Genomic DNA, 26662 nt, shown 5'->3' on the forward strand with positions numbered 1-26662 from the left:
CTCCCAGAATAAATAAAAAAAGATGAGACAAAACAAAAGTCTCTGGGTCTTGCATTGTAGATCGGAACTGACAACAACATGACTTCATATTATGATGTGAATGATACCAGCTGTGAAACCTTGGGCAAATTATCTAGCTTTTCTCTGTTTAATTTCCTCATCTGTAAAATGAGAATAATAATAATAATACCTACCTTATAGGGTTGTGGTGATGTTAAATGAGTTAATAAAGTTTAAGTGCTTTGAATAAAGATTGGCACCTTATGTTAGCTATGATGTTTACTGAGAAATAATTTTTTGCCTTGAACAAACATTTCTCTTGAACATGGATATCTGAAACAAAACATAGGCAGAAATATGAGGATTTACGAAAATTGTGATCAGCTCTGTGAGAGCGTGTAATACTTCTCAGATATCAGTACTTTAAAGTCACATTCTTTAGTTTTCTGAGGTATTGGGTCAGCTGGAAAGCTGAAAGTTTGAGGTTCTCATTTGTAGGCAGTCATTTGTAGGGTTTTGCTGGTGACCAGTCACAGGCAAGCTAATTAAAATCTTAAAAACACACCTACTCAGACAGTGGTTTATTTAAATCTCAAATAGATGGGCTGGCAGGGGTTTGGGAGATTTCTTTAAAATATGTAGGTGTCAGTAGGTGTCACAGGAAATACTAGTAATTCAAGACTTAGATCCAACGTTAGCCAATGTCCCAGGGGGATGATGAAGGTAATGATAACAAGTAATGCCTCATTTTTCAGAGATGAAATGGTTTTGATTTTTTTTTTTTTTGGAGATGGAGTCTTGCTCTGTTGCCCAGGCTAGAGTGCAGTGGTGCAATTTTGGCTGACTGAAACCTCCGCCCCTCTGGGCTCAAGTGATTCTCCTGCCTCAGCCTCCTGAGTAGCTGGGATTACAGGTGCCTGCCACCATGCCCAGCTAATGTTTGTATTTTTAGTAGAGACGGGGTCTTGCCACGTTGGCCAGGCTGGTCTTGAACTCCTGACCTCAAGTGATCCGCCTGCCTCAGCCTCCCAAAGTGCTGGGATTACAGGCATGAGCCACTGTGCCTGGCTGGTTTTGATTTAAATTTGTAGAATGCTATTATTATAACTTTCTTTTCCTCCCTTCCTTCCTTTTTTTGTTCTCCTTTCCTCCCTCCCTTCTTCTTGCTTTCTTTCCTGTGCACTCTCTCTCTGTTCCCAGGAAGTATATAACCCCCTCTCTAGAAGTAACCACCGTTAACAGTTTGCATACATCTTTTCTTTCTTTTTCTATATACTTACAGACACACACACACACACACACGTGTACACTTATAAATCGTTTTGTAGGTGGGTTTCAAAACATTTTATATAAATGAGATACTATTTTGAGTTGCGCTTTATATTGCTTTTATCCACGTTAAGGTCTTGTCTTCCCATGGCGATAATATGGATTGATTTCTTTTTGAATTGGTGCTTATTGTTTCATTCCATGGGCACGCCACGGTTTTATTTATCTATTTACTGCTTGATGGATATTTGGGTTGCCTTCCACTTTATGCTTTCACGAACAATCCTCACGTAGCCCTCATGTGGCACATACAGAGTCCCTTTGCTATCAGGTACATTTAAAAATAACTTACTAAAATGGTTTTTAGTTTTAATATGTAGAATACATTTGCATTTCCTCCTAAAATTTACCAGTCTTTATGGTGCCCTGGTGAGTTTGATCCTTTGGATAGCCACGTCTTGTTTCTAGTTACACCCTTTTCCCATGTGATTTTCAGTAAAATATGTCCAGATGATGGTGATGGCCATAGAAACTTGAATTGTACATCTCAATAATATAGACATTCTCTACTCTTAAGACCCATCTGCAAGTGTTATAGTAAGAGTGACAACCAAAATTTTTTTTACATCCTCAGGATTTCAAAGGTAATTTATTTCAGCTGTATAGCCTGGCAACATTTTATACTGTTATAAAATCTACCTGTTTAACAAGCACCAGTATCCTTCATTTTTATTGAAATTTTACGTTGAGTACATTTTACTGGCAAGTCTGTAGCTGAATGCTTGTCTCCACAAGGTACTAATCACTAGTATCTGTGGTTAGCATCCTGCACAGCACGTACACTTCACTCTTTAATAAAATTCTTGTTTTACAGAGCACAAGGGCCCAAATCTGCACATTCAGATGTGATATTACCTTTCAACTGCACAAGCTGTACACAAGGATTTGAGAAGTTTATTATTGGACACAAATCTGTCAGGAACTCCTTTGCTGTTAACTAACCACAAACCATGGAGCTTAGGTGAGTTCAAGGATTATCTGTTTAGCAAGTAACTTGATACTCTGAGACCGTAGCTAGCCTGTGAACTCTTTCTGACTGGTTCAGAATGAGAAAAAGCTCTTGTTCCAGAATATAAACCAACATATGATTTCATTTACTAAGGAAGACTTGCTCAGAAAAAAAACTGACTGAGCTAAATGGTGTGCTTTGTGATGTAGTTGACCTACATTCTGCTCCAAGTGCCTTAATTTGTACACTGATCTGTGAACATTCTAAGTAATACTATCAAGATGTTTTATAAAGTTGAATGAATGGGTGAATGAATGAAACATATCTTAGATAGATTAAATGGCTTGTCAGTATTGGAGTGAGAGGATGAAGAGGAGGAAGGTGATTAAAATTTTCCCTTTCAGTGATACAATGTTCCTTGCCTGCCTCTGAGCTGCCACAAGAGAGGGAAGATTATTTAAGCCACAAATAGCCTACCTGACCACTGTTGCCTGTCTACTTGCCATTCCCTACGAAATGCATGTCTATCCTCTTGGTTTTTGTTCTTCTTCCTGTTCTTGTTTCTTTTTCCTGTGTTTCTGGGATGGGATAGGATTCAAAGAAGAAAGAAAGACAATATATGGATGGCTCATTGTATGGTCTCTATTTTACACACAATTAAATTCTCACCACTAATGGGTAAGATGCTATTGTCTACTTTGTAAGTGCTCAAATTCAGCAAGTTGACCCACTTCTCATATATGATGAAGTGGGAGACTGGGGGACTTGAACTCAAGTCTGTTTGATTCTCCCCAGCTGGTTTGGTCTCCTACTCTCACTTCCCAGGAAGGTGCCTACAGAATACAGGTCCTGGGACAGAACTTTCAAAGTGCCCGCACTGACAAACTTATGTTCGATTTTGTACTTTTGAAGCTCCATTAATTTCATAGTTTCAGTACCTTTAATTGCCACAGACCCTGCTATATTGCCCACTTATCTGTATTTGTGTTATATACTCGTACGTCCCTGTAGGTTGTGAATGTCTTCAGCTTATTCCTGTTTGTTCCCTCACACTACTGTATGGGGCTTCAAAAGCAGTGTATGTGATGGGTTACTACATTAAATATGTTAGTCTGTAAACTTCTTTATGTATCTGAGAAGACAGATATCAAATGATAGACCCAAACACTTAAACTGCAAGATGCTGTGGGTATAAATCTATTGGGCCATGTGTGTTGTCCAATAAAGTAATGCACAATGAGGAGAAAGGCATTAGGCTGAATTCAAGAACCCATTGTCTTGAGATATGAGGCTGCGCTCCCTGGTGTCCTTGGATTATGGTTTCTGGAACTTCATACTAGTGTGTAATCTCCTTGAAGACAGGAAGTGAATCTATGTTGTTTCTCCAATGCCTAGTGTATTTCCTGGCATACAGTTCCTGGCTCCTGAAGAGTATGTGTGGAAATGTTGAATGCGCTCGGTTCTCAGCATTTCTTCCTCAACTGCTCTGACTAGTGCTCATCATGGACCCTCCTGTGGTTCTTACATTACAAATTGTAGGTCTTCTGCTCTTGGGTTTCCTGGTCCTAATCTAATATTTTCTTCTTTCATTTCAATCTCTGTCAGCTCCTGCTCTGCATCAGGCACAATTCTATGATCAGAAGCACAGCTAGTGGGAAGGTGAGGGATGTGGCAGCAGGCGGACAGTTGTTTATCCTGAGCATGTTCTCCAAAGGGAGCTGTGACAGTTTTAAAATATTAAATGAAGGTTGAGGCAGCAATGTGAAAGTAAAATCATGAGACCTATGAAGAGGGTAGAAGTCAACAAGTGGCATCAATGGCTCAGGCCCTACCCAGGCTTGCCTTTAGGTTTTAGAAACTTGGCTTCCCTTTCCCCATTAGTCCAGTGGAAGAGCCAATTATACCTCTCATCTTCTTAGGGATAGAATATATTTTCTTTTGGCCAGAGAATCAGGCCCTCTACAAGTAGAATTTATCTTCTCAGGCACAAGCCAGGTTTCCCTGGCCCACTCCAATGACATTCTTATGCTCCTGGTTTTTTTTTTTTTTTTTTTACAATACTGAGGCTGTGAAACACAGGGCTTCCTAGTTCAGCTCACCTTTATTTGTTTTCGAGAATCTCAAATCCTACAATCTGGGTCATGTACGTAATTTCCTGTTTTGAGGCACTGTATATGCATGTCCAGAGTCCCTTGTTAGAGGAATATGAAACTTTTGAGCATTTCAGGATATTTTTTAATGCTGTCTCCCAAACTGGGGCTGTCTACGCAAGTGCCATGCCCTATCTGGCTCATCATAACAAGCCAGAACCAATCTTTCCTTTAGATTCTCTCTTTGCCTCTTGTTACATTTGACTAACTTTGCAGTTGCTCCCACTTCTTGGCTTGGTTCTCTGATACTGTCTTAGCCTAGTATTAGTTCCCTATTGCCACTGTAAGAAATTACCACAAACTTAGTGGAGTAAAACACAACACAAATTATCTTACAGTTGTTCTGGAGGTCCAAAATCTAAAATGGGACAGCAGGGCTCCATTCCCTCTGGATGCTCTCTGGGAGAATTCATCTCCTTCCCTTTTCCAGCTTCTAGAGGCTGCTCACATTCCTTAGCTCATGGCTGCTCGTTACCACAACCTTTGCTTCCATAGTCACCCACCACAACCTTTGCTTCCATAGTCACATCTCCTTGGACTCTGAATCTCCTGCCTGTCTCTTGTAAGGACTCAAGTGGAGAATCCAGGATAATCTCTCCATATTTTAGATCCTTAATTTAATCAAATCTGCAAACTCTCTTTCACCACATAAGAAATGTGATTGTATTAGTCCATTTTCACATTGCTGATAAAGACATACCTGAGACTGGGCAATTTACCAAAGAAAGTGGTTTAACTGGACTCGCAGTTCCACGTGGCAGGGGAGGCCACACAATCATGGCAGAATGCAAGGAGGAGAAAGTCACATCTTAAGTGGATGGTGGCAAGCAAAGAGAGAGAATGATAGCCAATCGAAACGGGTTTCCCTTTATCAAACCATCAGCTCCTTTGAGACTTATTCACTACCATGAGAACAGTATGGGGGAAATCGCTCCCATGATTCAATTTTCTCCCACCGGGTCCCTCCCACAACACATGAGAATTATGGGAGTACGATTCAATATGAGATTTGGGTGGGGACACTGAACCAAACCATATTAGTGATATTCACAGGTTCTAGGGATTAGGACCTGGAGATCTTTGCAGGGGGCATTATTCTTTCACAGTCCTCATTAGTTTTGGTGCCCCCCTAGATTTCTGAGACCATGGTCCTCTCCCTCCAGGACTGTTTTCAGCTCTGCCCATACTCATATATATATTTTTTTGACAACTGTTGTATAAATTTATCTATTTCTTCTTGCAGTTCTGCAAGTTTTTGCATATGAATTTTAAGCTTTCTAATTAGGTGCATAAATATTAGGACTGTATATCTTCTTAATTGACCCTTTCATCATTATGAAACAACCCTCATTTTCCCTGTTTATATACTTTGCTCTGAAATCTATTTTGTCTATTATTACCCCAACTTTCTTTTGATTAGTGTTATCACAGGGATATCTTTTTCTATCCTTTAACCTACTGGATTCTTTGAAACTAGCTGCGGCCAGGTACAGTGGCTCACACCTGTAATCCCAGCACTTTGGGAGCTGAGGTGGGCAGATTGCTTGAGCCCAGGAGTTCAAGACCAGCCTGGGCAACATGGTGAAATCTTGTCTCTACAAAAAATACAAAAATTAGCTAGGCATGGTGGTGTGCACCTGTAGTCCCAGATACTCGGCAGGCTGAGGTGGGAGGATCGCTTGAGACCAGGAGGTGGAGGTTGCAGTGAGGCGTGATCATACCACTGCACTCCAGTCTGGGAGACAGAGCGAGACCCTGTCTCAGTAACTAAATAAAATAAATTAAAAAATAAAGTAACTGTCTGTATCCAGCATATGATTGGGCTTCTCTCTCTCTCTTTTTTTTTTAGATGGAGTTTTGCTCTTGTTGCCCAGGCTGGAGTGCAATGGTGTGATCTCGGCTCACCACAACCTGTGTCTCCCAGGTTCAAGCGATTCTTCTGCCTCAGCCTCCTGAGTGGCTGGGATTACAGGCATGCACCACCACACCTGACTAATTTTGTATTTTTAGTAGAGACGGGGTTTCTCCATGTTGGTGAGGCTGGTCTTGAACTCCCGACCTCAGGTGATCCGCCTGCCTTGGCCTCCCAAAGTGCTGGGATTACAGGCGTGAACCACTGTGCCTAGCCTGGGCTTTGCTTTTTAATCCAGTCTCACAATCCCTGCCTTTTAATTGGGATTTTTAGATCACTTGTGATTAATGTAATTATTGACATATGCATTTTAGAAAAACCCCTCTGGAGACAGACTGGAGACAGGGAGACCAAAGAATTTCTTGCAGCAATCAAGTTAAGAAATAACAGCTTAAACCAGGGAAACGGTCCTAGAGATTGAGTGGGAAAGGGGCTGTATCTGAGAGATGTTAAGGGTATACAATCAATAGAAGTGGAGCTAGGACAGAGAAATTTGTCAGTTATGATGTAGGTACCCAGATAGATTGCAGTGTACAGAAAGGTACTGTTTTAGATGTCTGGATAGTTTTGCAGACTGCCTGGTATTATACCAGCTCATGTCTGATTTTCCATCTTTACCCAGTTTACGTTGAATCTAACGCAAAAGGTATAAAAGTATCTTAGTACTTAGTACTAAGTAAGCACCACAGTAAGTTAACATATTATATTATTATGTTAACTATGGTTAATACCATAGTGAGTCTCCGACATACAACAGATCTTTGGGAAATGCATCTTTTCATAACTAGAGGGACCTGCTAGAGCAGTTTTACTCTGAAGTTGGTTGACATATCACTAATTCTTCATTACTGAGAGCATTAGATTACAGAGTAACTCTGGGTTACAGCAGAATAGAGAGAAGTGAGTGCTAGGGAGTTCAAAAGGACAATGGGCACTCTGAGGTACAGAACTCCCTTCAGGAACAAAGGACTTATTCCTCCAGCTGCTGGAAGTGCTCCTGGCAGACAGACCTCAGCCTTCTTCAGAAATTGCTTCAGTTGAACTGCCTTGCTGGATGGCATGCCCTCTTCATGGGGCAGCCCTCATCAAATAACTGGTGATACAAGTGTATAAAGGCATAGCTTCTGATAATGGTTTGGCTCTGTGTCCCCACCCAAATTTCATCTTGTAGTTTCCCATGTGTTGTGGGAGGGACCCAGTGGGAGATGAATGGACCATGGGGGCAGGTCTTTCCTGAGCTGTTCTCATGACAGTGAATGGGTCTCATGAGATCTGATAGTTTCTTAAAAAACAGGAGTTTCTCTGCACAAGCTCTTTTTGCCTGCTGCCATCCATGTAAGATGTGACTTGCTCCTCCTCGTCTTCCACCACGATTGTGAGACCTCCCCAGCCATGTGGAAGTGTAAATCCATTTAACTTCTTTGTAAATTGCCCAGTCTTGGGTATGTCTTTATCAGCATCGTGAAAATGGATGAATACAGTAAATTGCTACTGAGAGTGGGTTGCTGATGAAAAGATACCTGAAAATGTGGAAGCAACTTTGGAACTGGGTAACAGGCAGAGGTTGGAACAGTTTAGAGGGCTCAGAAGAAGATAGGAAAATGTGGGAAAGTTTGAAACTCCCCAGAGACTTGTTGAATGGCCTTGACCAATATGCTGATAACAAAATGGACAATGAAATTCAGGCTGAGGTGGTCTCAGATGGAGATGAGGAACTTGTTGGGAACTGGAGCAAAGGTGACTCTTGTTACGTTTTAGTAAAGAAACTGGCAGCATTTTGCCCCTGCCCTAGAGATTTGTGGAACTTTGAACTTGAGAGAGATGATTTAGAGTATCTGGTGGAAGCAATTTCTAAGCAGCAAAGCATTCAATAGGTGACCTGGGTAATGTTAAAAGCATTCAGTTTTGTAAGGAAAGGAGAGCATAAAAGTTCAGAAAATTTGCAGCCCGACTTGTGATAAAAAGAAAATCCCATTTTCTGAGGAGAAATTCAAGCCGGCTCCAGAAACTTGTGTAAGTAATGAGGAGCTGAATGTTAATCCCCAAGACAATGGGTAAAATGTCTCCAGGGCATGTAAGCAATCTTCAAGGCAGCCCCTTCCATCACAGGTCTGGAGGCCTAGGAGGAAAATGTGGTTTTGTGGGCCAGGCCCAGGGTCCCCGTGTTGTGTGTAGCCCAGGGACTTGGTGCCCTGTGTCCCAGTCATTCCAGCCATGGCTCAAAGGGGCCAAAACAGAGATTGGGTCGTGGCTTCAGAGGGTAGAAGTCTGAAGCCTTGGCAGCTTCCACATGGTGTTGAGCCTTTGAGTGTACACAAGTCAAGAACTGAGGTTTGGGCACCTCCGCCTAGATTTCAGATGTATGGAAACGCCTGGATGCCCAGGCAGAAGTTTGTTGTAGGGGCAGGGTCCTCATGGAGAACTTCTGCTGAGGCAGGGCAGAAGGGAAATGTGGGGTTGGAACCCCCACACAGAGTCCCTACTGGGGCATTGCCTAGTGGAGCTGTGAGAAGAGGACCACCATCCTCCAGACCCTAGAATGGCAGATCCACCAACAGCTTGCACTGTGAGCCTGGAAAAGTCACAGACATTCAATGCCAGCCAATAAAGGCAGCCAGGAGGGAGGCTGTACCCTGCAAAGCCACAGGGATGGAGCTGCCCAAAACTACAGAAACCTACGCCTTGCATTAGCATGACCCAAATGTGAGACATGGAGTCAAAGGAGATAATTTTGGAGCTTAAGATTTGACCGCCCTCCTGGACTTTGGATTTGTAGGGGACCTGTAGACTTTTTGTTTTGGCCAATTTCTCCCATTTGAATGGCTGTATTTACCTAATGCCTGCACCCCATTGTATCTAGGAAGTAACTAACTTGCTTTTGATTTTACAGGCTCATAGGCAGAAGGGAATTGCCCTGTCTCAGATGAGACTTTGGGCTGTGGACTTTTGAGTTAATGCTGAAATGAATTGAGACTTTGGGGGACTGTTGGAAAGGCATGACTGGTTTTGACATGTGAAGATATGAGATTTGGGAGGGACCAGGGGCGGAATGACACGGCTTGGCTCTGTGTCCCCATCCAAATCTCATCTTGTAGCTCCCATAATTCCCATGTGTTGTGGGAGGGATCCAGTGGGGGATGACTGAATCATGGAGGCGGGTCTTTCCCATGCCATTCTGGTGATAGTGAATGGGTCTCATGAGATCCGATGGTTTGAAAGAAAAAAAAAAAAACAAAACAAAACGGGAGTTTCTCTGCAGAAGCTCTTTTTGCCTGCCACCATCCATGTAAGACATGACTTGCTTCTCCTTGCCTTCTGCCATGATTGTGAGGCCTCCCCAGCCATGTGGAACTATAAGTCCATTAAACTTCTTTTGTAAATTGCCCAGTCTTGGGTATGTCTTTATTAGCAGCGTGAAAACAGACTAATATAGCTTCTTTGCCCTAACTCAGGACAAGTTTGGAAGGACATCTGTGTTGAGGTCCCCAAGAGCACGCACAAGTTTCATGATTCACTAGAAGGACTCACAGAATTTGGCATATAGTTGTACTTAAGGTTATGATTATAGCAAAAGGATACAAAGCAGCAGCACAATCAGCTAAGGGAAAAGGCACATGGTACAAAGTCTAGAGGAAACCAGGTGTAGCTTCTGAGTCCTTCCTCTGTGTAATCACACAGGACACATTTATAGCACTGAACTGTGACAATACACGTTGTCTACCAGGGAAGCTCATTAAAGATTCAATGTTCAAAGTTTTATTTGGGGCTGGTCACACAGGTCCCTTTTACCTAACAGATTCTCAAATCCAGACTCCCAGAAGGAAAGTAGGTGTTCCGCATAAACCACATTGTCTGTACAAACAGTCTGGCACAGTGAACTACTCTTAGCAGTTAGGGAATGGTGGGAGCCCTCCCCAAATCCAAATTTCCAGATGCCACTCAAGAACCAACCTTGCAACCTTGTAGGCCTTTCCGAGGATAGCATTCTCATGACTATGTTAACTCATTTTTGTGTACTACTCCAGTTTCAGAGTTTTCTGTGGGGCTCACTAAGGTGCTACCTTTACAGACATATAAGATAGACATGAATGGTGGCCTCTACCATCTCTCTTCATTTAATTCACTATTCTGGCCCCTGCAAAATTTAGACAGATCCTGCAAGATGACAGTTGGACTAAGGAAAATTCAACCAACTAGTAGCCCTGATTACAGCTGCTGTGCCAGATGTGGCATCTTTGTCAGAGCAGATTAACATGTCTATGGGTAGATGCCATACAACCATTGGGTGCATAGTTTCCATTCCTATTAGAGAAAAGGATCAGAAACAGCCCACATTCACATGGAAAAAATGACAGTATACATATATGGTCTTGTCCCCAAGGCTTGTATGTTAATGATCTTGCTTCTGTTATAATTGAAAGAAGTCTAGACTGGACACACATTTCATGGAAAATCACTTAGTTCACTCTACTGATGGATTATGTTAATCCAATGGGAGGACTAGTTAATTGGAGGCCTTGATAAGGCACATGTGCTCCAGAGGGTGAGATAAAACTTAGGAAATTCAGGTGTCTAAAACATCAGTAAAATTTTGAGGGAGAAGTACCCAGTGATCTGGGGCATGCTAAGACATCCCCTCTAAAGTAAGAGACAAGTTATTACAACTTGTATGTTCCACTATGAAGAAGAAAGCACAATGCCTGACAGGCCTCTTTGGGTTCTAAAGGCAACATATTTCACACCTAGGAATGCTGCTCTCCTTTATATACTGGATGACATCAAATCTGACAGTTTTGAGTGAGGGCCAAAGCAGAAAAGGGTTCTATGGTAGGTCCATGTTGTGCTGAAAGCTGGCCTGTTATGTGGGTCATGTAACCTTGCAGACCCCATATTAGAGTTATTGTGGAGGAGAAATTAGAGCAAAACCTCTATGTATGTACTCTCCATTTTTCTCTGCCCATTTTATTGAATAACTCAATGTATAAAACCACATAACACATTACTGGAGAAAATGTTTTATTTTTCAAATAAATAATAGATTTTCTATCAATTATTTCTGTAATAATTTTATCTTTTTATTAAAACTAAATATATATTTAATACATTTCACCTTTTCTCAAATTACAGACTATGGCATAATTTTAATTATCGTTAGCAACCAAAGCCTATTTCCAGAAATTTGAACTTGACATAGAGAAAAATTCCACATATCAAGTGCTTTGGACCTGACTTGGTGCTGAGGTTGAACTGTTGTATTAATGTGTTCCTGGCTCTAGAGGCCACTCCTATCTTTTAAAGCAAAGTGGAACCCTTAGGGTCTGCCTTGGCTGCCAGAGAAACTTCTGGAGGGGGATGACTTGGGTTTTGTTTTATACAGCACAGTTCTTTCCTGGGCTAGGTTGGAATCTCTGGGAACAGAGGACTAAGATACATACTGTGCTTAGGCAATTGTTTGCAGCAGCAGGGAGGACCCTATTTTAAATCTCAGATTTCTATCAGTAATTATTTTCCCATTAGAATAAAGAGAAAATGCGCAGCTCTGGGTCCTTAACGATAACCAATACTTTGCACACAGTTATTTATTTCTCAGTTATACTAGGTCCAGTGAAAAAGAGGTACTGAGTCTACTATGAACACAAGTAGTAAAAGCGACTGTGGCAATTTTGATAGTGGCAGACTGGGATTTTACTCTTGGAAAGGTCTTCCAGGTTTGGTGTATTCTAAGCAGCCAGTAGAGTGCTGGAATTTAGACATACTGTGTTTGGATCTACCCTCTTTTTCTCCATTGTCCACTGACTTACTTTAATTTATATACTCACAAATAGGGTGAGGGAAAAATAATCTCTATTGAAAACATCTCCATAAAACCTAAGATCATATCCAAACTTTCCATTAGGGTGTTCATTTATGAACTCAAAATGAGATAATTAAAATAAATAATGGGTAATTAATGAAAGAGTTTTTTTTTTGAGACGGAGTCTCGCTCTGTTGCTCAGGCTGGAGTGTGCAATGGCGTGATCTTGGCTCACTGCAACCTCTGCCTCCTGGGTTCAAGCAATTCTCCTGCCTCAGTTCTCCCAAGTAGCTGGGATTACAGGAGTGTGCCACCACACCTGGCTAATTTTTTTTTGTATTTTTAGTAGAGATGGGGTTTCACCATGTTGGCCAGGCTGGTTTTGAACTCCTGACCTCAAGTGATCTGCCTGCCTTGGCCTCCCAAAGTGCTAGGATTACAGGTATGAGCCACCACTTGGCCTTTCTTTTAACTATCTTTTTACTACTTTTTTTTCAGGTTGTAAAAAGATATGGCCTCAGTGATTTCCTCTTAGCATAACGCTGATCTCGCAGATGTGGGTTAAATCCCGTTTAGAGGGAAGGTTTGGAATCCTACATAAAAGTGTAACATGCATTAAAACAGAAAATTCTTAAATACAAAAAATTCAAGTGACCATATCTTAACTAATATTAATGTAACAAAAATAAAATTACAATAAACAAATGAGCACAAAATGCAATTCAGTTTTTGTTACTACAGTGAAACGGCTGATACTCAAATTCTAACTGCTACAGCATGGACTTCTGAATGAGGTTCATGTATGTACACGTGCTCCTAAGTAGAGTGTTGCTTTGGCAAATGGTTTTTATTCTAACCTACAGTATTTATGACTCTTAATTTCAGTTGTTTTGGGTAAGGAATTATGACAAAAGCTAAATTTATGAGACTTGGATCAATTAGGAAATAACAAGGAATTATTCCTTTGCATATTCAGTAAGAAACTATTCTAAAGCTACTATTTTAATTACCCATTTCTCTAAATAAAAGCCCTTGGACAATAATCTACTTCCCTAATTAAAATATTCTAATCCTTTCTCTCCAATTCCTATTTCAACTGGAAGAGCCACAATTATTAATTTTAATGGTTTCTTTCATAGTTTGTATTTTAAAAAATGTCAGCAATACTACTTTATATATAAAATACAAAGCAGTATTAAAAGTATAGAGCTAGTACTGGCTTTCAGATTTTGAAGATATACCTTTATGATGAAATAGTCATGAAGCAAAGTGTTCAGACCTGTTAGAGCAACTAACCATTTAAAAATCAGATATATGACCCTTTTCGTCTTTCAAAGCTATTCTGGTTTACATCAAAGTGCTCCTAGTGAGGAGGAATGATGTACTGTACTGAAAACTGAGACTTCACGAGGGCTCTTCTTAAATTGGCTCTGAACAATTCTAAAAGCCAACAGATCTTCACCATGTGTTATTCTCAGAGTCAATATCACAGTAAGCCTTGTAAAAAGATCCTTTGGTATTATTGATAGCAAAAGCATCTTGGATTGAATCCAAGATGGGTATGTATTATAAATGAATTGTGCTTTGTAGTAAAATGCATTTAAAGTAAAATTCAATGTACTTACCATAAAGCACATGTAAGTAAAGGTACTCCTTTGAAGCCAAAAATCTGATGTTGCTGGAGAAGTGTCCAATTCCTTCTACTACAGCTTAATGTGACTAATTTGACATCATTTCTTTAGCTCTGTGAAATTTTCTTGAGATTTTAACATCTTACAGTAGTGACCTGGCACTAGTGTAGGTCTACAAAACATAATTGTCACAAGTCACACAAATACATAATTACCACACATTTCTGCATATTTTCAAAAAAGTCTTTGGATAACAACTATAATGCATAATGCTCCAGAGAATCCAAAGCAGCACTTTAAATGATGGATATCATTTAGTGATGATAAATGAGATTTTATAAAAATTTGTACCAATGACAATTTTAGGTAGAACACAACATGAAATTATTTCATGCAATATAGTCCTGTTCTATGCTCTCCTGACAACACTCCCAACAGAAAGCGTCCAGTCTATTTGCTGTTTCTTGGCTGATCAGACATTCATCCTTTAATTCCCTGATTGTCTTCCTCAACGATTTCTGAAAACGTTTTTCTCGGTCTAAAACATTCCGTAGACTTTCCTTCGTATCCTCTAGCTCGCCGATCACATGATCTAATTTATGCTTAAGTTTCTTTGGACTATCCATTACACTGTAGCTATGTTCCTAAAAATATAAACACCAAGTTATTAATCAGATAGACATGTAGTTGGATAAAAGCTTATAACTAGGTCTAAGCTGTTTCTTCATTTACAATGCTTAGAGAACATCTTTAAGTTGGTGATATTTACAGGTTAAGGAACATAGGAAGAAGATGGGGGTAGAAGCAATATTTAGGGTGCTAAGGGCCTCTCTTCTTTTACTAAGGCCAGGCATACACAAGGACTACAGAATATTATGGATGGGAAGCACTTATCTCTATGAATAGCATGACACTTGCAATGACTCTACAGCTTTTGTTCCTTCAATGTGGTGCTGCTAAGTTTAATTTTTACCTATCAAACAAATTTAAATTTTTAACTGGGTTACTTTATTGGATGGCTATTGCATTTATTAAGATATGACAGGAAAGGAGTACTGCAGCAGGTTCTCAGGCTGGGTGTTGGGGATTTAGAGAGGACTCTGGTTTTGGAATTTTTAAGAGACAACTCCTCTCGGTGTTTACTATGGTTATGCTTAAATTTGCTGGATACGCTTTTATTCCTTTTTCATTTGAAAATAGGGAAAATAACACTGACATAGCTTATAAAGGCACTATAAAATAATCTTTAAAAGTTGTTATTTAATATTAAAATTAGCAGAGAAGACTTTTATTTCCAGCCAAGATAAAGTAATAGAGACTGGATTGACCCCTACCTCAAAGAACCAACACAAGGCTAAAAGACAGAAAAAAATAGCTTTTAAGATAATGGATATTTGGCAAGGACAGCAGCTGTTGTGGACAGATGGGAAACAAAGAGGTAAGACCTAAGCCTGCTCCAGCTAACTGCATGAGAGTTTCCAGGCCTCAGGGCAAGGAAGGGAAACCCAGGCAGAGCTTAGCAGACTGAGTTGAGGAGGTAGTGCAAAATGTCCAGGGAGACCAACGTGGCTACAGTTCACAGGACAAAGTACTAGACAGATGAGAGCTGCACAGAAAAAACTTGAGATCTTCAGAGGCTCCCCCTTGAGTATTCCATGGAGTAAGATGAGCACATGAACGTGAGGAAACTACTCAAGGCTAAGGAAAGAACAACCAGAGATTAGGAGTGCCCTGTGCTCATGGGGCATAGTGACTATTCCCATTAGCCAGACTTGAAAATGTCAAGATTCATGGACATTAAGTATACAAAATGTCTTGTCAAACAAAGTAAAATCTGAAAGGGTCGAACAGTTTCTAACTAACTGTACCCCAGAACAATGCTCAAGAAAACATGATACAAAAATATCTAGCATCTGGCAAATTAAAACTCAAAATTCATGCCACGCAAAATTTACCAGGCATGGAAATAAGCAGGAAAACATTAGTCATAATAAGAGATAAATCAATCAATGGAAACCAAGCTGGAACTGATACAAATGTTAGAATTAGCAGACAATATAATTAAGAAAGTTGTTAAAACTGTACTCCATCTATTCAAAAAGTTAAGTACATAAAATATATAAAAAAGACTCTAATAGAATATCTACAGATAACTACGATGTGTGAGGTAAAAAAATACACTGGAGAGAATGGCAGTGTATTTTTTGAAATTTAACATTTCAGAATAAAAGATTTCATGAATATAAAGTTATAGCAACAGGAACTATCCAGTATGGACTAGAGAGAGAAAAGGAGATAGAAAAAAAATAAAGCATCAGCAACCTGTCGCACAATTTCAGACAGCCCAATATACATGTAATTAGAATTCCTGAAGAAGAGGAAAAATTGGGATAGAAAGAAATATTTGAAGAAATCGGCCGGGCGCGGTGGCTCAAGCCTGTAATCCCAGTACTTTGGGAGGCTGAGACTCCATCCAGATGGAGACTATCCTGGCTAACACGGTGAAACCCTGTCTCTACTAAAAAAAGTACAAAAAAACTGGCCGGGCGAGGTGGTGGGCGCCTGTAGTCCCAGCTACTCGGGAGGCTGAGGCAGGAGAATGGCGTGAACCCGGCAGGCGGAGCTTGCAGTGAGCTGAGATCCAGCCACTGCACTCCAGCCTGGGCGACAGAGTGAGACTCCGTCTCAAAAAAAAAAAAAAAAAAAAAAAAAGACATCATGGCCAAAATTTTCCAAGTTTGATAAAAACTATAAACTGATAAATAAAAAAGCTCAACAAATCTTAATCACAAGAAATAGGAAGAAAATGAAACCAAGGCATATCACCATCAGATTAGGCAAAAGCAGTAGAAAAACCAAAAATTCTTGTCCAGCACAGTGGCTCATGCCTGGCCTAGCACTTTGCGAGGCTGAGGCAGGGGGATTGCCTGAGCTTAGGAGTTTGAGACCAGCCTGGGCAACATGGGGAAATCTGGTTTCTACAAAAACAAATATAAATTAGTCCGGCATGGTGGCACATGCCTGTAAGTCCCTGCTACTCAGGAGGCTGAGGTGGGAGGACTGCTTGAGCCTGGGAAGTTGAGGCTGCAGTGAGTCGTGAGTGTGCCACTGCACACTAGCCTGGGTGACAGAGTGAAATCCTGTCTCCAAAAATAAATAAATAAAAAATTTTAAAAAACAGACAAATTCTTAAAAGCAAAGAAAAAAAGAAGTATTAGGTACAGAGAATAAAAGTATGATAGTAATTAAATTTTTCATTAGAAATGGTGCATGTAAGAATACAGTAGGGCAACATCTTCAAAAGTACCAAAACAACTGCCCCAGCCCCAAAACTGTTAACCTAGAATTTGATTACCTAGTAAAATATCTTTCAAAAGTGAAGCTTAAACTTTTTAAGAAATAGAAACATTGAAATAATTCATCACCAGCATAGTTGCACTACAGGAAATGTTAAAATAAGCCCTGCAGGCAAAATGATAACAGGTGGAAATATGGACAGACACAAAGGAATGAAAAGCTCTGGAAATGGCACCTACATGGATAATATCAGATTTTTTCTTATTATCCAAATCTCTTTAAAGAATAATTTACTGTTTAAACAAAAATAACAACAATATGGTGTGGAGTCTATAGCATATGTAAAAGTGAAATGCTTGACAGCAATAGCACAAAGATTGAGAAAGGAAAAATGAAAGTATATAAGATTTCTGTATATAAGGGAAATGATACTTTAACATAGCCTGTGATAAGTTAAAGATGCCATAAACCTAAACACAGACACATAGACCAATGGAACAGAAAAGAGAACTCAGAAACAAATCCACACATCTACACTGAACTCACTTTCAACAAAGGTGCCAAGAACATAAACTGGGGAAAAGACAGTCTCTTCAATAAATGGTGCTGGAAAAACTGGATATCCACATGCAGAAACACTAACCTAGACCCATACTTCTTACAATATACAAAAATCAAATCAAAATGGATTAAAGAATTAAATCTAAGACCTCAAACTATGAAACGACTACAAGAAAACATTGGGGAAACTCTCCAGGACATTGGTCTGGGCTAAGATTTTTTTTTTTTTTGAGACAGGTTCTCACTTTGTTGCCCAGGCTGGAGAACAGTGGGTGCGATCAAGCTCACTGCACCCTTGATCTCCTGGGCTCAAGTGATCCTCCCTCTCAGCCTCCTGAGCAGCTGGGACTATAGGCATATGCCACCACCCCCAGCTAATTTTTTTGTATTTTTAGTAAAGATGGGGTTTCACCATGTTTCCCAGGCTGGTCTCGAACTCCTGAGCTCAAGCAATCTACTCACCTTGGCCTCCCAAAGTGCTGGGATTACAGGCATGAGCCACCACAACCGGCCTAAAGATTTCTTGAGTAATACCCCACAAGCACAGGCAACCAAAGCAAAACGGACAAATGAGATCACATCAAGTTAAAAAGCTTCCGCACAGCAAAGGAAACAATCAACAAAGTGAAGAGACAACCCACAGAATGGGACAAAATGTTTGTAAACTATCCATCTGGCAAGGGATTGATAACCAGAATATACAATGGGCTCGAAAAACTCAACAGGAAAGAAATCTAAAAATCTGATTAAACACTGGGCAAAACATCTGAATACACATTTTTCAAAAGAAGACATACGAATGGCTAACAGGCATATGAAAAGGAACTCATTATCACTGATCATCAGAGAAACACAAATCAAATCTACAATGACAAAATATCTCATGCCAGTTAAAACGGCTTTTATACCTAAAACAGGCAACAACAAATGATGGCAAGGATGTGGAGAAAAAGGAACCCTGTACACTGTTGGGATAAATTAGGACAACCAAAAAACTAAAATAGAGCTACTGTATGATCCAGCAATCCCACTGCTGGGTGTATACCCCAAAGAAAGGAAACCGGTATATCAAAAGGATATCTGCACTCCCATGTTTGTTGCAGACCGTTCACAATAGCCGATATTTGGAAGCAACCTAAGTGTCCATCAACAGATGAATGGATAAAGAAATGTGGTGCTTAAACACCATGGAGTACTATTGAGTCATTAAAAAAATGAGATTTAGACATTTGCAACAACATAGATAGAAATAGGCCAGGCACAGAAAGACAAACATTATATGTTCTCACTTATTTGCAGGATCTAAAAATCAAAACAATTGAACCCACAGAGATAGGAGAGTAAAATGATGGTTATGAGAGGTTGGGAAGGGTAGTGGGATGGGGGGAAGTGGGGATGGTTAATAGGCACAGAAATATAGTTAGACAGACTGCATAAGATCTAGTATTTGATAGTACAACGGGGTGACAATAGCCAACAATAATTTATCATATATTTAAAAATAACTAAAAGTATAATTGGATTTTTTTGTAACATAAAGGATAAATGCTTAATGTGATGGATACCCTATTTACCCTAATGTGATTATCATGTATTGTATACCTAAATATATCTCATGTATCCTATATATATACATACTTACTATGTAGCCACAAAAAGAAATTATTATAAAGCCATGTTAATCAAGATAGTAAAAGAGATCTAGATTCCATGCCTGCCTCTAACATGAATAAGCAATGAGATGAATAAATAAATGCAAGCTTGAATACTCTGTATGTGTATAACTGAGAAAACTTAGAGAAATAGCTATTTTTTACTACATATTTCATATGGAAATTACAGCAGTTAGAGAGAATTATTTCCTTGGTAGAAATATCCTTGCAAAAAGCTTTCTTCAATGAACTACATATGTAAGCAAAGGATTAACTACCTCTCTTTTGATGTTGCATATATACAAATTATAATGATTCTAGGAAGCAATATTATTTGTAGATATTACATATTAACCCCTAGATTTTGCTAGGATTCTGAAAAATTTGATTCTAATGGAGAGGACATATTCACCTTAAAAGAATTAACATGAGCTCAGTAAGTAATTTACTTACAAAAATGAACTGGGATTGGAATTCTTTAATATATGAGGAAGCACCAACAAGATGATGATTGTAGTTAGTGGCTGGAACGGTTTTGAGGGGGAAGTTTTTTCTACAATGAAGTTTTCTCTTTTCCCCTGTTAAGAATAGTTAATAACAATCATCAAGTGAGACACTTTTGTCCTTTCTTACATTTTTACTCCTTCTTAACTTTGTATAGTGAAGTTAATACCACATTTCTTTTCATGGAAATTGCTTTTAAAAGTCAGTAAATTCCACCCAGATAATTTTAAAAGAACTTCCTGAAAACAACTCTAAGGTTCATCTGAAAACACAAATTTTCCTAAAAGGAAGAGTGTAGGAGGATACACTCTACAAGCTATTAAAATATAATACACAGTAACAATAATTAAAATAGTGTGCTCCTTTCTTAGGACTAGACAGAAAAACCTAGAAACAGATCATCAAGTAGATAGATGCCTTTAGGATAAAGGTGGCATTCTAAATAAGGCCACAAATCATGTAAAAATCAACTAATTAAGAAAAGTGGTTGTATCCTTTATATAAATAAACCACAATGAAATTCCATGTACTGAAATTTTATGTAAAAAAGAAAACCATAGGTGGTAGAAAAAATATAGAGAATATTTATATAATCTTAAGGTGAGGAAGGCTAACGTCATATAACACAAGAGAAAATATAGAATTGACTACACTGAAAAAAGCCTGAATTTCAAAAAAAATAAACCCATGCCATAACTAGAACTGAAGACAAACAATAAAAAGTAACTGGGAAGGAAAGTGGGAGAAAGGGGAGAAAAAAAAAGGAACTGCAATGTAGATGGCAGTTAAATGATTCGTATCCTCGATATCCAGTGTTTTTACAAAACAGCATAGGAAAAGATAATAGAAGAGGACCTGAATAAGTAACTCACAAAACAGTACACTTATCCAATAAACACATGAAAAAATGTAGACACGCACGAGTGTTCACAGATAAATTAAAACAATAAGATGCCATTTTGCCTATCAATTTTAGCAAAGTTTACAAACACCACTTATACCAAGAATTAGGGTAGGTAGACATTCTTATGCATAGCTAGTAGGGTGATAGATTGGTGCAAGCTTTCTAATGAGGCTTTGGAAGATCTTTATCAAAAGCAAATCTTTAAAAAGCGTATATAGTCTTTGATCCAACAATTCTGTTTGCAGAATTCAGTTCAAGGAAATAAGGATATAAGCCCGCTACAATAATGTTCATTTTAGTCCTGTTTAAAATAAGGAAAGATGACAGCCCATACACAATATTGAAGACTGATTACATATACTATTGTTCATATGTAGGATCAACTACTATATGGTCAGTAAAATATGGTCTATATAATTGACACCATTAACTACTGTCAACGATATGGACCCAAAGGAATTCTTATACGCTGATGGTGGGACTACAAATTTGCAAAAGCACTTTGGAAAACAAAGGCAATATGTATTCAAGCTGAACATCCACATCACCAGGACCTAGTAATTTCCTCTTCTAATTGAAGCATATATATACCCTATAGAGATGTGTACATAAATGGACCAAAAGACGTGCCCCAAAATGTTCAGAGCTGCACAAGTTATAATAGCCCCAATGTGAAAAACCACCCAAACATTTATTAATAGTAGAATGAAGAAATTAGTTTATTTGTACATCGCAATACTATACAGCAAAGAAGATAAACGGACCAGTATCTCATGCTACAATGTGGATGAATCACACAAAATGTTGAGCTAACAAAGCCAGAGTACATACTGTAGACAGGACTCTATGTATATAACTGACAGTGATAAAGTCAAGACAGTAGTGACTGGGAAAGCATGTGAGGGAGGCTTCTGGGGCACCTGTAATGTTTCATATCTTGGTCTGAGGGGAGTGACATGAGTGTACCCACTTTGTGAAAACTCATTGATTTGTACACTTATAAGCACTCTTCCATAAATATGTTTTACTTCAATATAAAGTTTAGTTTAAAAAAGTGATGGTCTATATAGGTTTCTCTTAAACATGTGATCCATAGATCTGCAGCACAAACAGATTGCGATGTTAGAAAGTACACTCCAACTTACTGAATCTAATTCTCTGGAAGATGCAGGATTCTGTATTTTAAACAAACTCACTGTATAATCCTTATGTAGACTAAAGTTTGAAAGCTATGGTTGTAGGAAAATATTTAATGTCATGGAGAGTAGTAGTTAATAGTAGACTCTGAAGCCAAAATGCCTGGGATCAAATCTAGCCTCTGCCATTTAATAGCAGTGTGACCCTGGAGAAGTCATTCTAGTTCTCTGGGCCTCAGATTTCTCAAGTGATTAAATGAAAATAATAATAGTACTTACCTGACATGATTCTTTCAAGGACTGAGTTAATAGATTAATGTAAAGTACTTGGAATAGTGCCTGGCACACAGTACACACTATGTTAAAAAACCAAATAAAGCAAATAAAGGAAAAGGTATACAGTGTAATTCTATTTCCAGAAGATTATCTATATATAGATGAATTTATATAAAGCATATTTATAAATAATTACAGAGATACAGATCAAAGTGTTCACAGTATTATCTATGGATTATGTGATTATTTATTTTATTTTTGCTCCTATAATCTTATTTTCTAAAGTGAAAATTTATTTGTTATAAGAAAACCAATAGTTTTTTAAAAGTTAGTAACTTATGATTTACTTGATTTATTATGCCCATATTTCTTAAGGTCCTCTTAACATTACAGCTAGATGACACCTTGGTGGTAGGAAAAAAACAAAAGCCCTAGAGCAACTTTCCCAAGATACTGTATATTTATTAGTGAGGCACTCTCTACCTGATCACTCAGGTTCTACAATATGACCAACTGCAGAAAGTGACCAGGACTGCATGGGAGCGGGTATGCTTCTGGCTACTTCTCTTGTTTTTAGCTGCCAGGAAGGAGATCCCTTTCAATGATCTCCCTGAATTTTCCACATTGGAATCAATCAATCAATGTCTATAGGCTCTGGAAATACTAAGAGATACTGAGAATGAGGCAGCCAATCCATGGGAATATTACTGAGAAAAAAACACAGAATTCAATTAGTGTTTACTTATTCGACTGTTCTTTCTTTTCCTGACCTTTTCTTCTCCTGTGCTTATATCTCTTTTTTGGTTTTCTTCCTTTTGATCATACCTAGACTTTACGCTTCCATGTATGTGGCTCTTACAAGTACTTTAGTCCTGTTAGTGGTTCTGCTCTTGACTTCTACCCAGTGTTAGGGACTGCCAACTTGGAACATCAGCTCAACCTTCTTATGAGGCTTTGGAAGATCTTTATCAAAAGCAAATCTTTAAAAAGTGTATATAGTTTTTGATCCAACAATTTTATTTGCAGAATTTAGTTTAAGGAAATAAGGATATAAGCCAGCTACAATAATGCTCATTTTAGTCCTGTTTAAAATAAGGAACCTTATTCAACCTTCTTATGTTAACTTCAATTTTAGACAAAATCTTGAGTTATGCTAATTCCTAAAGTCAGTCCATTTCATCAAACATTAGTAATGTACAAATATTTATGAGTGGTTACTGGTAAAACACTCCTACTACACATTACAAAAGTTGAAGATGCAGTCTACAAATTTAAAACTTCAAGAATGGACTTCAAATGAATAAGCAAACAATAAAAATGTTAGCGAGAGCGGTGAATAGTATCATAAAAAGTGAGCAATGGCCAGGCGCGGTGGCTCACGCCTGTAATCCCAGCACTTTGGGATGCCGAGGAGGGTGGATCATGAGGTCAGGAGTTGAAGACCAGCCTGGCCAAGATGGTGAAACCCCGTCTCTACTAAAAATACAAAAATTAGCCGGGTGTGGTGGCAGGCGCCTGTAATTCCAGCTTCTCGGGAGGCTGAGGCAGAGAATTGCTTAAACCTGGGAGGCAGAGATTGCAGTGAGCTGAGATCATGCCACTGCACTCCAGCCTGGGTGACAGAGCGAGACTCTATCTCAAAAAAAAAAAAAAAAAAAAGTGAGCAATGATGGTAAATAGTATCTTATAAACAAACCTGTACGTGATATGGAGAATCAAAGATAGAAGGTATGACTCCAGGTTTCAGTTTAATGTTTGGAGCACTTCTGTCAAAATCTGTCTTTTTAAAGTGCCTCGAACACAACACATCTCCTTTTTTAGGCTCCCAAATGCCAGCTGCATTCACATCAAGTCTTTTCATTGCTAATACCCACTTCCTTTTGATGTTTTCATCTGTGGGGAATCTAGAAAAAAAATACAAAAAATATTTTAAAGTCAAATACTATTGCTATATAATTGAATTAAAGCTGTCTTATACAACTGACTAAATTGATTCCTTAACTAGTTTGTTATTAGTCTTGAGAATAACAGTATTTAGGAAACCATAATTCATGCTTTGGTAACTTTCCATTTTAATATTCAGATTTTCTGCCAATCATGCTGCAGATATATGGCCCTCATTTTAATTTTCTCATAAGGACGAAAATTTCAATGGATATTTAACATCTTATAGTAAGATCCACAATTGAAAGTATTTATTCATCTATAGATAATAAAAGAATTATCACTTGGGCCTTTTCGTATCTGAAATGATATCCACAATTTATCCTCGATAAAAAGGGCCCTTTGTAATTCCATTCTTCTGTTAGCATCAGAAAATTGCTTAGTACAGCATTTAATACATAGCAGGTCTACAGATACTTAGTGAATGAATGCAGAGAACAGCTGCAGAGTGCGGAGTTCTGGAAATCAGAACTATTTTGAGAGATATGAAGGCCAATAGCCATATCGACTCAATTTTCCAGCTGGTTCAAATTTTTCTGAAACAAGGTAGGACATATATATGCTCATTTTTGATTTCTTTATATCTAACCAAATAGCTAGGAGTTCTTTCTCTAACACATAGCACAGCGCCTGGAACAAAAGCAGCAAAATAAACCTTTAACAAGTGAACAATTATTAAATCTTATTACTCTTTCACGGCTCTCAGGAGAATGGCTAAAATATGAAACTAAAATCATCTTGATTTATTTGCAACACAGCTAAAGATCCCTTGGTCTGAACTTGTAATTTATATTTTTTTCTGTATAACCTATGCTTGATCTATTTCTAAATAGAAACGGCAATATATATGAGCAAAGCTCCTGCATTCAGATTGTAAACTATATGTAAACAACATTGAATTTCTTTGGCGATATGATAAAATACAAAGTAATAATATTAGCAAAAGTTAGTCTTATGGTATTTTTTGTAAACCAGTCTCTCATATCTTAAAGTATCTTAAAACTTTTAAACTACATTATAAACATGTAAAGGTATCACATTGTCACTTCAAATTTTAAAAAAAGGTTATTTAAAAAGGACTCGGGAACTAAAGTTCAAAATTGAAGACAAGTAGAACTGTCTTTTGCTTTTTATAACATGGCCAAAGTATTTGGCCTAACTACAGCAAAATCTTACACGTGAAATGTCAGTCCTTTTAACTTCGAATTTGGCAAGCAGCGAGAAGCACATCCAATGGCGGAGCAGCATTTCACCATTTTAGCAACTCATAACAGAACTGAAAGAAAATTAGAATGTTGAGTCAGTAACTGGAAAGCTGAAGGGGAATATATTCCCTTTCCCGGTGTTTTAGAAAACATGAAATCAGGTTAGAAAGCTAAAGACAAATATCTTCTTCTAACACCTGCAGCTTTGCTTATAACATTTTCCAGGGTCTTGCCTCTTTAATAAGGAGAAACATATTTAGCTATGTACCCCGAGTCTGATTTCAATTTTGTTGGCTTGATACATTTCCCTTCCACCTTCTGACAGGTACCATGTTCTCTGTGCCACAAAGCTTTTTGCACACTAACTCCTACCCATCTTTCAGCTCTCAGCTTGCATCGCTTCCCCAGGGAAACCTTCCCTGACTGACACCCAGATGGTCAGAGCTGCTCTAATATTAGCTCTCAAAGGACACACACTTCTTCCTAGCACTTCTCCAAGTTGTAATCTTACATTTATTGCAGTAATCGCTCTTATTAATGTCTTCCTCCTCCACCAGTCTTAGTTCCATGAGGTCATGGTGGAGTGTGTCTATTTTTTCCTACTTTTTGTCCTTACGGTTTAGCTGGTGACTGGCAATAGTGAATGTCAGTACATACTTTGAATGAACAGCAAATAAACGGGAAAAGGAGGAAGCAAGAAGCACTTCCAGGTGTTAGCGAATGCCCTGGCGTCCAGGAGCGGCGCGCGGGACCCGCTGAGCCCAGGGCCCGGGACGAACTCCGCCCCTTTCTCCAGGCTCCCCGCCACCGGAGGGAAAGAGGGAGGGGCCACCCGTCACAGGTAACGATGCACCTAGTGAGCGTCCCTTTCCTCAGCCGCCAACTGGCGTCTCCGCGCCGCTGCCGCCCACCTCGCGCCGAACCACGCCCTGAGATTTGGGCGGGTAGCGATGGGGAGAAAAACAGGCAACCTAAGAGTTATTACCGTTAGCAGCGAAGACGGCGACTAACGTCAACGACGGACACTGCGTCTGCCTTCGCTTCCGCCTCGTGGCCCCGGGAACCGGAAATCCGTCTGCCCCGTGTCACGTGCTTAGGAGCCATATTGGCGCTGGTGGCTGCTGAGGCTGGGAGGGGGTATGCTAGAGAGGCGCAGCTTTTCTGGGCGTGGTTTTTATCCTGGGGGAAGGATCGGTGGAATGTGAGGGGCGGTGGAGGAGATGGCGGCGACGGCGCGGGAAGAAGGCGCCAGCGGTCAAGAGCGAGGGCAGCGGGGCTGCGAGCACTATGACAGAGGATGTCTCCTGAAGGTGACGCCTTCTATGGGTTCTTCCCCGACAAGCTTCTTCCGGGCTGGGCTGGGGCGGACTGGACAGCTGGTTAGGCTTGGATTTAAGTTTGAGGTTAACCTGCTTTTC

The 26662-nt window shown here is 39.3% G+C and overlaps 2 protein-coding genes across 7 annotated transcripts in view; one reads left to right on the forward strand and one right to left on the reverse strand.

The window, feature by feature from the left end:
• Positions 1–217: 217 nt before the first annotated feature.
• Positions 218–26323, reverse strand: THAP6 (THAP domain containing 6). Of its 2 annotated transcripts, XR_001886467.1 has the most exons (7): positions 26230–26323; positions 25216–25315; positions 23792–23999; positions 19729–19853; positions 13760–14409; positions 2756–2856; positions 218–333 (listed from the first exon to the last, which is right to left on the reverse strand). XR_001886467.1 is itself a non-coding variant. In XM_017876596.1 (6 exons), the coding sequence occupies exons 2-6, from the start codon at positions 25293–25295 to the stop codon at positions 14155–14157; spliced, it is 669 nt and encodes a 222-aa protein (XP_017732085.1). In that variant the 5' UTR covers positions 25296–25315; positions 26230–26323; the 3' UTR covers positions 12601–14154. The 2 variants fall into 2 exon arrangements, 1 of the variants encoding a protein (XP_017732085.1); XM_017876596.1 differs by lacking the exons at positions 218–333; positions 2756–2856 and adding an exon at position 22025 and having other exon boundaries at positions 12601–14409.
• Positions 26320–26662, forward strand: part of RCHY1 (ring finger and CHY zinc finger domain containing 1) — a 41093-nt gene continuing 40750 nt past the window's right edge. For 2 of the 5 annotated variants that reach the window (XM_017876592.1, XM_017876594.1), the window contains exon 1: positions 26320–26554. In XM_017876592.1, coding sequence (XP_017732081.1) covers positions 26465–26554 — 90 coding nt within the window. In that variant the 5' untranslated portion in view covers positions 26320–26464. The remainder of the gene's footprint in view (positions 26555–26662) is intronic. The other 3 variants (XM_017876590.1, XM_017876591.1, XM_017876595.1) reach the window with 2 other exon arrangements.

This window comes from Rhinopithecus bieti, unplaced genomic scaffold (genome assembly GCF_001698545.2).
Source record: "Rhinopithecus bieti isolate Rb0 unplaced genomic scaffold, ASM169854v2 scaffold_8675, whole genome shotgun sequence".
Lineage (NCBI taxonomy): Eukaryota > Metazoa > Chordata > Mammalia > Primates > Cercopithecidae > Rhinopithecus > Rhinopithecus bieti.